At 56.6% G+C, this 13,711-nt stretch overlaps 1 protein-coding gene across 2 annotated transcripts in view; it reads right to left on the bottom strand.

Annotated features, from left to right (window-relative positions):
• Positions 1-254: 254 nt before the first annotated feature.
• ARHGAP4 (Rho GTPase activating protein 4) overlaps positions 255-13,711 on the bottom strand; it is a 16,496-nt gene continuing 3,039 nt past the window's right edge. Inside the window, exons 2-22 of one of the 2 annotated variants that reach the window (XM_039866950.1) lie at positions 12,298-12,505; positions 12,059-12,221; positions 11,742-11,804; positions 11,302-11,520; positions 10,435-10,563; positions 10,127-10,348; positions 5,822-5,923; positions 5,474-5,665; positions 5,285-5,369; positions 5,009-5,036; positions 4,671-4,773; positions 4,053-4,113; positions 3,890-3,967; positions 3,674-3,808; positions 3,468-3,573; positions 3,139-3,372; positions 2,972-3,045; positions 2,692-2,881; positions 2,416-2,499; positions 1,986-2,079; positions 255-911 (exon numbers count right to left, since the gene is read on the bottom strand). In XM_039866950.1, the coding sequence (XP_039722884.1) occupies positions 753-911; positions 1,986-2,079; positions 2,416-2,499; positions 2,692-2,881; positions 2,972-3,045; positions 3,139-3,372; positions 3,468-3,573; positions 3,674-3,808; positions 3,890-3,967; positions 4,053-4,113; positions 4,671-4,773; positions 5,009-5,036; positions 5,285-5,369; positions 5,474-5,665; positions 5,822-5,923; positions 10,127-10,348; positions 10,435-10,563; positions 11,302-11,520; positions 11,742-11,804; positions 12,059-12,221; positions 12,298-12,505 (2,729 nt within the window). In that variant the 3' untranslated portion in view covers positions 255-752. Of the gene's footprint in view, positions 912-1,985; positions 2,102-2,415; positions 2,500-2,691; positions 2,882-2,971; positions 3,046-3,138; positions 3,373-3,467; positions 3,574-3,673; positions 3,809-3,889; positions 3,968-4,052; positions 4,114-4,670; positions 4,774-5,008; positions 5,037-5,284; positions 5,370-5,473; positions 5,666-5,821; positions 5,924-10,126; positions 10,349-10,434; positions 10,564-11,301; positions 11,521-11,741; positions 11,805-12,058; positions 12,222-12,297; positions 12,506-13,711 lie in introns of both variants that reach the window. The other variant, XM_039866951.1, reaches the window with a different exon arrangement.

Genomic DNA, 13,711 nt, shown 5'->3' on the forward strand with positions numbered 1-13,711 from the left:
GTGGCATGGAAAAACATTCTCAGTACACAGCTCTGGGACCCATGACACGGGTGACTGAAGCTTCAAAGGTGCAGATCCTCAACCCACACGGCCCTGTGCCAAGCCACCCCCTACCCCCGGGCATAAGCTGTTCCAGTCGCCCGACCTGGTGCCTTCGCTGAGCACCCTGGCGTCCAGCCCGAGGAGCGACTGTGCCAGGGTTTGGCCCTGTACCCACCTGTCTGGTCCCCCCAAAACAAGAGAATTGGCTCATGTAGGGGAGTCAATGCACAAGTCTTTATGAATGCCTACCAATGCTTGTGAACCTCTGCCAGCCTTACGCCTTCGGCTAAGGCAGACACGGGCCTGGGCACTGGCAGGCTTGCTCATCTGAGCAAGGGCACCTGTCACCCAACAGCCACTGATGAGCCCTCACAGCAAAGCCAGGGAGGGGCCTGCCCCCAGCCTCCTTCCTGGGCTGCCTCCCAAACGGGTCTAAGCCAGGGCTGGGGGCGGGCAAGGGCATTATTTGGGCAGCTACGTTCTCCTCTCTGCAAAAGGTCAAGAGTAAGTGCTCAGTGCTTGCTGGACAGGGCCAAGGAGAAGCAAAGGGCCTGGGGAGGGTGGCCCGTCTCACCACTGGCTGCCTAGGGTGAGGCGGGGCCCACAGAAGAGCCGGCAGCACCTCAGTGCGGCCCCGGCTTGAGGGGCGAGTCCAGGCCCTGGGGCTGCGATGCTGAGGGTGAGGCCGGCCTCGCTGGGGTCTGGGGGCCTCAGGAGGCTTTGTTCTTCCCAAGGCGGCTGCAGCCTGGAGGCTTCGGGCTGCGGGCCCCGGAGCTGGGGGAGTTGGTGGCTGCTGGCCCAAGGCCCTGGCGGGCAGCGGTTTTTCCCAAGAGCTCTTTAAACACCGAGTCCATGGTCTGTGCCACGGCCTGGCAGAGAGGAAGGGAGGGATTCTGGTGGGACTGTCCCCCCGCCCCACCCAGCCACCGCCTCCACCCCCAGGTCAGTGTATTGCCAACTAACCTAGGAACGAGGCCTTCCTACCCTCTGCTGCCCAAGCTTCCATGAGAACTCTGCCACCACCCTGTCACCAGGCCCCTGTTCTCTACGGGCCCGCAGCTGCTGCCCCTCCTTTGCCCAGTTTCTCTCCTGCCACTTTTGCTGTGACTCATGGCCTCTTTTAGTGACAGCGATCTTCAGCCCATTCTTGATATCGGGGAATCTCTAGCTGGGTCCCGGCCACCCCTCTCCTAGTGCCCACTCCCTGTCTGAGGTCACAGCCACCCCCCATGACCTCAGGGGCCACCCAAGTCAGTATCCACCTGCACCCCATCCAGCCTCACCTGCTGTCCACCTCCCCTGGGGTCTCCTGGCTGCCCTGCCTCCTGGTGGCCCAGCTCCCCCCACCCCGTCCCGGGCTCCCAGGCCTGACCACTGGGCCACACCTGGGACACCATGTGTTCTCAAGCTCTCTCCTCGGGCACAGACTGTCCCCAGGGCCTCCGCATCAGCTGGAGCAGTGAGCACCCATCAGGTATCCCAGGGCTGCACCCCTTGCTGGGACCGCATGCAGCGCCCTCTCTCTCTCTCTGTGAGAACCGCTGTTCTGCCTGGCTCCCCAGTCAGTCACCCTTCCAGCCCCTCTTCCATCTGTCCCTTTTATTCACCCTGGCCCACCAAGCTCCTGCCATGTCACCACCTGTCATCTGGCCCGACTCTAGACGGCAACCTTGAAGCCTGCCCAGCAGCCCCTCGCCCACACCACCCACCACTTCCCACTCAAGAACCAGCCACAAAGCCCAAATGCACGAGCCCACGTGTCCCCCTGCACTTATGCCCTTGCCGCCTGCCCCTCCCTGGGCTGGGCTTAACCAGACCGTCTGAGGCCAGGAAGGGCAGACTTGAATCTCTAGCGGGAACGGTTTAGTTCATAAGGGGAGGCAGAGACTCCCCACCGCAGGAGAGATGCCCCCACCTGCCACTCATCCAGTCTCGGCTCTCACCTTATCCACCTCCACATGTCGCTCTGGGGAGGTTGGGACCAAGCAGTGCCGTCTGTGCCCAGAAGGGCCCCCGGGTGGGGTGCATGGCTCTGGCCTGCAGGGCACAGATATTGAGCCTGGAGGGGGTCCTGGGAAGTCCCAGCCCTAACCTGGCAGTGGCTCCTCCTGTCCCAGGGAGTGGCCGAGGGAGAGAAGACAGAGAGGCTGGCCCAGTGGGCCCATTCTGTCCTTTGTCATCCCCCACCTGGACAACTCTCCCCCTACTAGGCCCTTCTGTTTGTGCCCAAAAGCCACCACCAGCCCCCTCCAGCCTGGCCCAGTGCCTGCTGCCTGGGACAGGCTGAGCCCCCACAGCAGTGCTGGGGAAGCGGGTAGGCAAGTAAGGCCACCAGAAGGGGTCTTCCCGAGGGGCCAGCTTCCTCCTGCTCACCGATGAACAGACTCCAGGAGGCCCTCTGGACTACTCAGCAGGTCCCCTGCGGCCGGCGACCCCTGGCTCAAGTGCTTTTCTGCCCTGGGGTCAGAAGGACAGCGTGTTTAGGGGTCTGAGGGCCAGCAGGCTCTGCGTCTCAGTGCCAGCCAGAAGTGCGCACAGAAACGCGCACAGCATGCCGACAGACGCTGGGACTCGGGTGGGGGAAGGGTTAGGACCGGAGTGGAAGAGAAGCTGTGGAGAGCCTCCGGGCAGCATGGGGCACTCACTCACCCCCCGGGCAGTGTGATGTACTTGTGAGGAATGAGGCCCCGGGCGCCGGTGCCCACGCACTCGCCCCGCCACCAGTCGCCTGAGGCCCGCTCGTGCAGCCGTAGCACATCCCCTCGCTGGAAGGTCAGCTCCTGGGCCGTGCGGCCCGTGTAGGCAAAGCAGGCCACGGCCTCCACGACGCCCTCCGGGACTGAGGAGAAGAGGAGGTCTGAGTGGGGGGGCGGTGGACTGAGCCCCCAAGGTCGGGACAGAGTGGGCTCTTCCTTCCTACCCCCCTCACCATCCTCTTGGGTCGGGGTTCCAGCTTCTAGTTCCGGCTCGTTCTCCCCCGCCAGGCCCTCCGGCTGGGTGTCCCTGAGGTCCAGAGCAGAGAGAGGCACATGAGCGGTCAAGGGGACTCCCCGCCGTTGGACACCCCCCCCGCCGCAGGCAGCACAAAGAGCATACCCCAGGCAGCTGGCGGAAGGCGGCGCCATGCACTTCTCGTAGACGGGGCCTGGCAGCAGGGTCAGAAGTGGGAAAACTCGTGCGGGCTGCAGGATGAGCGTCTGCACCAGCTGGTTCACCCGGCCCTGCAAGGCCACCGGGTCCTGCCCAGCGGGCACGGGCAGCAGCGTCGGCCCGAAGCACACAGCCAGGTTGTAGGGGTCCATCATGTTCTCATCGCTGTACTGGGCCAGGCTGAGGGCACATGCAGGTCACCAGCAGGGAGCTCCCTGCTTGGGATCCCCTGCAGCCCCCACATCAGATGCCCCGACCCCCTGAGAAGCGCTCACTGGTTGAGGAAGGTGAAGAGATAACGCAGAACCACCAGCACCGGTCCAGGCAGCAGGGCCAGGAGGCGGCTCACAAGCTCCACCCGGTCTTCCATGGCCTCCAGCTCTGTGGCCAAGGCCACCACCCAGGAGAGAAGGATGTAAGTGCGGTCATGGCCACTGAGGAGCGGCCCCCCCACCTGGCTGGCCTTAGGCCCTGGCCTTACCCGCGGAAGCCAGAAGCTCTCCGAACAGGTCGGGGGAGAAGAGCGGGGGCTCCAGGCTCCGGAAGTACAGCTTCAGCACACCTGCCACCGAATCCAGGTCATGGGCCGTGCAGCCTTCCACCAGTGGGTCTTCCCCTGAGGACGATGCAGGCAAGAAGGCCAATCACACCCGCTCTAGTTAGTCCCCTACCCCCACCCCACCCTGCCTGTCCTCACCTCTCTCGAAAGCGTCTCTGATCTCTGAGATCCGGGGCTGGGCACCCGACACTCGGAAGATGCCCTCATGCTGCAGGCCTGCGGGAGGACAAAGAGCCGGTGGGTACCGAGTCCCCTCTCCAACCCCTCTAAATGGGTGCCAGGGGCCGGATGCCAGGCTTACCATTGAGGTTAATGAAGCGGATACAGCTCTCCACCACCAGGGGCACAGGCTGGCCCGAGCTCTGGGGACAAAGAGGGTGTTCACTTCACTCTGGACACGGCAAGCCCCTCCTTGTCATTCGCTCGCTTTTATTTTCTCTTAACAATGCAATGAGGACAGGCACGTGGCTTGCAAGATTCGCTCCCAGGTGTCTGCTGTCCCTGGTGTCATTTTAGGCAGAGCCTTAGATTTTACTTGCTAACTGTTCATTGCTGGCATGTGAAAACGTAATCCAATTCTGTATGTTGACCTCAAATCGAGTAGCATTGCAAAACTCAAATTTGTTCATTTAAATAGTTCGTGGACTCTTTCGAATATTTACATACATAATCACATCACGGCAAATGCTGGCTGCTGCCTGAGGCTTTCTGTAGATAGATATTACTAGTTAAGGACATTCGCTTTGATCAGTGGAGGCCTGACAAAGGCCCGCCCAGGAAGGTGGGTTGACCAGTGGTTGGCAACGGTGGACACTGGGGTCACAGGTAGCCTGATCTCAGAGGTGGTCCAGGGTTGGAGAGAGACCACAATGCAGGGGGAGGTCTTATACTTAGTTGGAGCACGAGGCAAAGCAAGTACCTGGATAAACTTCTCCATGTCTCCCCCAAAGAGTTTCTGGTTATACTGGGAGGTGGGGCGGGGTTGGCGACTCTTCTGGAATTTTCTCTGTGTGTACTGGGTCCTGTGGTGAACGGAAGCTGGCTCTGAGCGTTTCGGGCATGGAGAATAGGATGCCGCACCCCCCAGCCCAACTAAACAGGGCCCTGGAGCTTTCGAATTATTCTAGAACCCACTGGGCAAAGTGGGAAACTGAGTTCACAGAGGAATGAGCAGAAGAGCTGGGCCCCGAGGGGAGGGGAGGTGGGGACGTCAGAGCTTGGCCCCTATAGAACCCCAGCTCCTCATGAAGGACTCACCAAGACACCTCTCGCTCCTCCTTGTCACCTGGAGAACAGAAAACATTGATGTGCCTCTCAGGCCAGGAGGTCCTCAATGCACCCCAGAGAGAAAGGCTCAGCCCGAAGGCCAAGGGTGGCGGTAGGGCGGAGGGTGGAATAGAGTCCATGACCCCTGCTGGGTTGTTTCCTGTATGCCAACCTACCTCTCTGGGCAGAGAGGAGCAGGGCCGGGTGGGGTTCTCCTGGCCCTGGGGGGAGGTGGAAGGGACCAAAGGAGCCAGGAGTGGGACCCACCTCGCTGAATGGCCTCCTGCAGTTTCTCATGTTTGGCCTGCAGCTTGGCAAGGATGCTCCGACCACTCAGATACTCCTGCAGCTTCTGGGAAGCCCCCAAAAAGAGCACAAACTCTTAGTCCTGGCTCCAGGCCCTCCCCAGCCCCACTCCTGCCCGGGCCTCCGCCCCAGCCTCGCCCCTCCCTGCACCATGATATAGAAGGTCTCAGTTTCTTGCTGCTGGCCCCGCCTCCGGCCAGCCTGCCGTGCACCTGGGTCCGAGCTGGTGGACTTGAGAGACTCGGTAGAGGGACTGGCCTGGAAGGAGTCAAGCACGTCCCCATCTTCCAATGCCACCACCTCCAGCAGGGCCTGCAGCGTGGCTTTCAAAGTCTTGTTCACCTGGGGAGGGGACAGGAAGTCCAGAGCAGGAAGAAGTTGGGGACAGGTGAGGGTCGAGAAGTCCAAGTCGGAAAGAAAAGGGAGGGGAAGCCATGGCCACCTGGCTCCGTTTGTCTCCAAGCCCCTGTCCCCCACCCTGGGCCGGGCCACTCGTACCTCCTCTGTCTCGATGGTCTGTCGGTCCAGACGGCTCTGGATATTCTGGGCTCTGGGCAGAATCTCGTCCCGCAGCTCTACCTCAACCCGGATCTCAGCCACCTACAGAGGGCAGCGTCAAAGGGACTGAGAGCCAAGCCTGGGGACAGAGAGCTCAGACGTGGGAGTCGGGCTGGGCATGAGGGAACTGGGCACAATGCCACTGTCTGGCATACAGGCCCACCAGGCCTTGATGCTTCATGCATCTAGTTCTGAAGAATGGCAAGGGCACCGGCCCACGAGGAAGGAGCACGCCCATGCACACCGAGACTTGTGCACGGATGCTCACGGCAGCACACTGATGACAGCCCAAAGGTAGCAGCAACCCAAGTGTCCAACAGCCGATGAGTGGGAGAGCAAGCGTGGTGCATCCGCACGGTGGAATATTATTTGGCCAGGAAAAGGAATGAAGTCCTGGCTTATCCACGCTACAACGTAGGTGAACCTTAAACATTCTGCTGAGTGAAAGAAGCCAGACTCCAAAGACCATATATTATATGAGTCCATTTACATATAATGTCAAGAAGAGGCAAATCCGTAGAGACAGAAAGTAGATTAGTGGGTGCCAGGGGCTGGGGGGAGAGCGATGGGGAGTGACTGCTTAATGGGTCCAGGGTTTCTTTTTCAGACGAGCATGTTTTGGAATTAGATAGTGGTGATGGTTGCACAACTCTGATGTTCTAGAAGCCACCGAGTTCTATACTTTAAATGGGTGAATTGCACGGTACGTGAATTATAACTCAATAAGTGGTTTATTATCTTTTAAGTGGTCAGGAGGGCTGGGGTATGAGAGGCAGGGCCTGCCCAGACCTTTCCTGGCGGGAGCAGAGGGTAGAAAAACTGCTTATTCTAATGAGGCAGAAATGGATCCCCACAGGCAGAGTGAGGAATGGAAGGGGAAAGCTTTAGAAAGTGAAGCATTCTTCTCTTTTGAATATGTAAACATCTAGAGAACTCTGACATCAACTTAAAACTGACCGTGAGGACTTCACTCATTCACAGCAGGCCAACTAAACACGCCCTGCTCTCTGCTCCTCGAAAAACTACACATAGACTCTTCCGATGATCTGGCAATTCCACTTCTGGGTATGTACCCCAAAGAATTAGAAGCAGGGTCTCAAAGAGATATCTGTACATGCGTGTTCACAGCAGCAGTACTCATAGTAGCCAAAAGGGGGCAGCAACCCTAGCGTCCATGGATGGAGGAACAGATAGACAAAACGTGGTCTATCCATGCAATGGACTATTATTCAGCCTTAAAAAGGAAGGAAATTCTGATACATGTTCAACATGAATGAAGCCTGAAGACGTGGTGCTAAATGAAATAAATCGGTCACAAAAAGATAAATAGTGCATGATTCCACTTGTACGAGGTCCCTAGAGGAGTCAAATTCATGAAGACAGAAAGTAGGGTGGTTGGTACCAGGGGCCAGGGGGAGGGGAATGTAGGGTTAAGTGTCTAATGGGGACAGAGATTCAGTTTGGGAACATTAAAAAGTTCCGGAGATGGACGGTGGTGATGGTTAATGTGCTTAATGCCACCGAACTGTACACCTAAAAATGTTTAAAATGATACATCTTATGTATATATTTTCACAATGATAACAAAAAAGTCTCTCCAGGCCGTAGGGAGCATTGCAATTTCCTTTCGTCACCAAATATCCGACCCCCTCAAAACCCACACAATTAGCAAAAACTAGAGATTTACTCTCTGGAAAAGATAAATCAGAGGGATTCTGGACTCAGGGATACTAGTCACAGCTGAAGAAGGGGACAAAACTCTCTACTGATGAGAAAGAGCAATGTGGCCATCGCCATCTGGGGCTGGCCAGGCGCTCACAGCTGGGTCTTGGTGTCGTCCCACTGAACATAAGGAATGTCACAGAGCATCAACATCAGACAAGGCCCCTCTGTGATCATGAGTGAAGACAAAAACAAGACCACCTTGTAATCATGTCTGAGTGCAGACAAAAACAAGACCATTGTTCAAGCCACAAAAATAAGCAAACTCCAGAGAAAGTTGAGAACCGTATGATTTCGCTCATACGTGCGATATAAAACTGAAAGCAACAAACGAAATTGACAATCAGAGATTCACGGACACGGACAGTGGTTACCAGAGGGAAGAGGGAAACGGGGAGGTAGATAGGGGTAAAGGGGGTCAAATATTTGGTGACGGAAGGAAATTTAACTTTGGGTGGTGAACATACAGCGCGATATACATATGATGCATTATCGAATCGTACACTTGAAACCTATTTGATTTTATTAACCAATGTTAATAACCCCAATTATTTTAGCAACAACAAAAGAAGCAAGCCTCCCTCTGTCCCGGCTCATGTGAGTGACTGCTGCTTCCTCGCCAACGACAGCTTTAGCCTCCCTTCCTCCCCCACTCTGCCTTCGAGATAAGACTTATTAAGACACACAGTCAGAGTTCCCCCTGCTTCCTGACAGCATCCGAGCTAGAGTCAAGCCCTTTTCCCAAATCCCCTCATCCTAGCCCAAGTCCTACAGTTTTCCCCTTTTACTGAGATGCACCCCGATTCCCTACGGTGTTGGTCCCCCTCTCAGTAATGATATGAGTCCTTGTGCAGCCACCCTGTGGGGAAGCGCACTGTTGACCAGCTCTGCTTACACACATCACATATTTAAGAAGCTCTCAGTGCTTCTTCTTATATATGAACTGATGGCCAAGTCTGCCATTTCAGGGAAGCTCTAAAATGGAAGAGGAAGATCAAAGCAAGCTTTAAAAAATACTGGAAGAATAGAGAGAAAATGCAAAGAACAGAGAAAAATGTCAGGAAAACAAGAATAAACATTTCAGAAAGATTTGAGAAGCTAATGTATCCATGAAACAAGAACAAATGGTTATTTTAAACAGGAATTTTTTTGGGGAAAAAAAAAAAACCAGAACTCGGACACAAAAAAATGTGAAAGTAAATTTTTAAATAAAATTCCATAAGGGGTTGGAAGAGATCGTCGAACAAATCTCTAAGAAATCTCTTAAAAGGCATAGAGATGGGAAAGAGGAAAGAGAAAAGACAAGGAAACTAGAGAGTCAATCTGTAAGTTTTAACATTTAATTACAAGAATCTTGAAAGAAAAGAAAATTAAGGGGAGGAAATTATCAAAGAAATAACATGAGCCGCAAACCTAAGGACACAACTTTCTAGACTTACAGAGCCCGCTGGTTGCCCAGCACCATGAAGGAGAAAGGGTCCCCAAAGCATTGGGTCATAAAATTTTACAACAAGGCAGTTAAGAGACTATACTGAAAACTTCACCGTGAAAAATTACAGGTCATATACGAAGGTTCAGAAATAGGAATGGCATTGGACTTCTCACCTATAGTACTGAAAGGAAAATGATTCTCCATCTTGCATTCTATACCCAGCTAAACTACCAGTCAATTTCAAGGATAGAATACAGACATTCTCAGACACACTCCAGGTGTGGTGGACGGGACTGAGGGGACTCTTACAGGGAGATGGTGGTGGGGCTGAGCCCTGATCATCCATGGAGGGAAGTCGGTAGAGCCTAGGGAAAGTTGAAAAGCAACTAGCGGCCTGCTGAGTGATTTGAACACACAGAGGACAGCTCCAGAAACAGCAGCTAGAAGACTGGGAAGTGCCTGTTTCTAAGGAGTGGGAATTGGGAACAGAAAGGGTAAGTCAGAGAATGGCTGTGTGCCATTGTGAACCTTGAGTAGCCTTTGACGTTTTCGACTACCACTTTGGTCAAAATACAGATTAAATAACTAAAATCCCCATGTAATCCCAATGCGTGCACAAAGCCCATCAGGATAAACTGGCAAAGGGAAAAACAGCTCAGAGGCAAAGGAAAAAATGCCTAGTTATAATTTACGGCTTGTATGGTTTATTTCCCCCCAAGTTTGCATTATGAAATGTCAAAAACATATAGGACAATTGGAAGAAGAGCATATAGACAGTTATATGCCCGCCTACCACCTGGTGTCCACGCTGGTGATATTTTTGCTATGTCTGCCATTTGTGACGGGTGTTCATTCGCTGGCTGAACTGCAGTGAGCTGCAGAAGTTTGTTTGCTTCAGATGCAAGTGGGGAGACCTCATTTGCCTCAAGGCCATTGAATGAGGGTCTGAGAAATAAGCCGCATTCATGAGTTTCAACTCCTACCCAAGTGGAATTCATTCGACTTACCTAGCATTACGACGAAGAGTAGACAACACAAAGCCCTTGGGATCGACGCCGGGGGCATTAAGGGGTAGGGGCAGTGACCCTCACCTCATCCCCTTCGTGGGGTTGGTAGTCGAATCGAAGTGGGGGACAGAAGGCGACTGCGTGCACCTCCAGCACCTTAGCCCTGTCCCCTGAAGGATCTAAGGCCTCCACCGCCTCTTCCAGGCTGCCCAGGCCCTGCATCTGGGAGGCTTGGGTGCGGCTCTCAGCAGCTGTGTAGCTCCGAAGCACCTGACCCAGGGCCAAGTGGAACCCTGTGTCACAGCACTGAGGAGAAAGCAAGGACACAGCTCGGGCGGGTCCCAATGTACTGGGCACCGCAACCCCCGCCCACCTGTCCACCCAGAACTCACATCCATGAGGTCCAAGACATCATGCAAGTAGTAGTTGCTGACAGCAGCATTGACACTGGCCAGGCTGAGCAGATAGTCGTTGCGCGCCTTCGTGCACTTGAGTTTGTGCTCCATGAACTTGGCCTGACGCTGCTCAAGACCACAGAAGTACACTGGGGTCATCTACTTGGCCGGCTGGCTGGCCCCCAACTCCAGCTGTCCATGGAACCCTCATCCGTACATCCTCACAGTCTCTCTCCCTTCCTCTCCCAGTGTGGATAGCTTTACGTCAAACAGCATGGCCCGGATGTGCTCGCCCACCCCACCCTGCTATGCACAAACCCTCGTCTTGGACTAGCAACCCCAGTTCCGCCTCAGCTCCTCCCAACTTGGCACCTCCACATCCTGGTATTTCTGCCACCCTCAACCTCCTCATTCTCTCTTCGAGGGCCACCTTAAACACCCTTTATCCCTGCATGTCACCGAATCATCCATTCTACGTGTCTTCTCGCCCCTCGGAAATCTCACAGCACTGTGTGAGGCCAGGAGGGTGGGTAGGAAGGCCCGTAGGCTTGGGAGCGCCAAAGCGCCCTTTGCCCCAGCCGCGCTGCGGTGGGAGCAGCTAGGAGCATGGGGGAGACAGTCACCGTCCTCCTGACCTCTCCGTCTACCACCGCCACTTGGGGAGCCCTCCAGAGCCAGCAGGGCTGACCAAGCACAGGCCCTCCGCTTAGAGACTTGCCGGAGGTCTGTGGCTTTCCCGTCCTCAGCCCTGCCTTCTCCCTCCATGCACCGCCTTCCGGCAGGCCCTGGGGAGGGCCAGGGACTATGGAGACAAAGGCCAGGAGCCAGAGCCTTCGGAGACAGACAGATGCCCTCCAGGCCCACCTTCTCCACCAGCCGTGATCCCTTCTTGAGGGAGGTCTTGCGGAGGGGCCCGGCCTCGGTGGCGTTGGTGGTAGTGGTGGTGGCGGCGGCGGCGACGGCGGCAGCGGTGGCGGCGGCACCACTCCGACCTGCCCGCTTCTCCTCCTGCCGCTCAGCTTCCCGGAGCTTGGCCTCGGCATTCATGCTCTCCGTGTGGTACGCCTGGTATGTCTTCCTGGCCTGCAGGGAGGCCCAAGGCCAGACAGCCTTGCTGAAGGCTACGGCCACGGCCGGCTCTTCCTCTCCTCCATCACACAGGCGGTCCCATGTGAACACTCAGCCCACCCACCCTGTGCCCAAAGCAGGAAGAAAGGGCTGTGCTCGTGGTCCTCGAAACCCAGATTTCTCCTTCAGCCTGGCTTGGGGACGTGTGACCGGGGCGGGCCTTGCCCCATACTCACCGTCTGAAGCTCCGACACCACCTCCAAGAGCTCCTCCTGCAGCTGTTGCTCCAGATCCTTACTCTGGGAAGGAACAAGAGCGTGAGCACATCATCGGCCCAGCGCAGCATCCACTGCTGTCCTGGAGCGGCCACTGTGCCTCAGCTCGACACTCAAGGCTCAGGCTCCGTGCGGCTCCCCCTGCTGCCTGACACCCATCTGGCCTTCTGTGCGCTCCCAGCCCTGATGCCTCTGGATTGAGCATCCACGGCCCTCCCCCCTTGCTAGATCCTGAGGCCATCCAGGCCTCCTGGGCCCAGGGCAATGAATGGCCTTACCTTCTTGACAATGCGCCCCACATCTTCCGCGATGTGACTCAGGCGCTGGGCCAGTGGCCCGCCCAGTACCTCGCTGAGGGCAGCGCTGTCTCGGCTCTGCTGCCGTGTCTGCTGCAGCAACGCAGCCCAGCAGTGCAAGGGCGACAGGAGGGACGGCTCCTTCCTGGGGACAGAGGGGCAATTAGACGAGGAGTGAGGCCTCGGGTCCTGCCGTGGCCATCCTGGCAACGAGGACTTACCGGAAGCTCTGGTGTTCCCGGCTGCTGCCCCCCAGGCGGCCTCCTCGGCCAGAGAAGCGCTCGGCCAGCTTGTCCAGGCCGCGGGAGTACTCCAGCTCCACCTCCGCACGGCGCCGCATGAACTCGGCCAGCTCCTGCAGCAGCTCCCGCCGCAACTCCCCCTGCAGCTCCAGGCAGCGCAGCTGCTCACTCAGCTGCCAACGCATCTCTGTGGGGAAACCGTGGCTCAGGCCTGGGCACTAGGCCGTCCTGTCTGCAGTGAGAGCGAGGGCTGGGGCTGAGGAGGAAGGAGGAGGCTGGCCACCTGGCAGGAGTTCTGCATTCAGCCTCCCTGGCTGGGCTCAGGACAGTCCTGAAGAAAGAGACCTCTGTGCTGAGGCTAAAGGCAGCGGTCCCCAACCTTTCTGGCACCAGGGACCGGTGCTCCTATGAGAAGCTAACACCGATGATCTGAGGCGGAGCTGAGGCGGTGATGCTGGTGCTGGGGAGCGGCTGCAAATACAGATGAAGCTTTGCTCGTTGCCCGCTGCTCACATCCTGCTGTGCGGCCCAGTTCCTAACAGGCCGCGGACCATGGACCGGTCTGCGGCCCGGGGATTGGGGACCCCTGGCTAAAGGGAACCAGCCAGGCCCAACTGGTTGAAGAGGAGCGAGAAGGGTGTTTCAGGTAGAGGGGAGAGCCATGCAAAGGCCCAGGGGTGAGAGGGAGCGTGGCAGATCCAGCAGGATTGGAGCCAGATGTTGACGGAGGGAACGCAGAGCTGCCCCAGCCCCATCTTGCCCTGTCCCCAGCCAGGCGCCTTTCACTTGGGCTTCACATCACTCCTAGATGCCTGGAAAGCCCCTGCATTGCTTCCCCTGCCACTTCCTGCCCCTCGGGTGTCCAGGACCCTGGGCAGAGCAGCCTCCCTGGAAACACAGACACACAGGGCTGTGCGGGGCCAAGGCCGCCGTGGCACTCTGCCAAATCTACAGTGAACTTGTGGCAAAGGGCAGCCCCATGGTGAAGGCTGGCAGCTGGGGAGAGCTGGTCAGGGCTGAGAAGTGAAGGAAGTTCCCACTCCCGATCACCCACCCCTAGGGCCCCCACACTGCTGGCTTTTGACACCTTATCACTGGCTTGGTTGGCCAACGCTGCTTCCCCCACACAGACCTAAAGCAAAGAACCGCCGGAATGACAAGCTTAAGCAACCCACTGCAAACGCTTCTGCCACCCACTGGGTGCCCAGGTGGGCACCGTGGATCTTGGGTAAATAAGGCACTGTCTTGGGGCTTCTGGCGAGCAGGTCACGCACTTACTAATGTCTGCCCACATGCCTAGGGAGGGACACTAATTGATTTCTCCATTCAGCAGAGTGTTGATTACGTACTCAGTCTGTGCCAGGCACATTCTAGACACACGGGGCCCTCACGG

The sequence above is a fragment of the Pteropus medius genome, unplaced genomic scaffold, assembly GCF_902729225.1.
Source record: "Pteropus medius unplaced genomic scaffold, Ma_sr-lr_union100, whole genome shotgun sequence".
NCBI lineage: Eukaryota > Metazoa > Chordata > Mammalia > Chiroptera > Pteropodidae > Pteropus > Pteropus medius.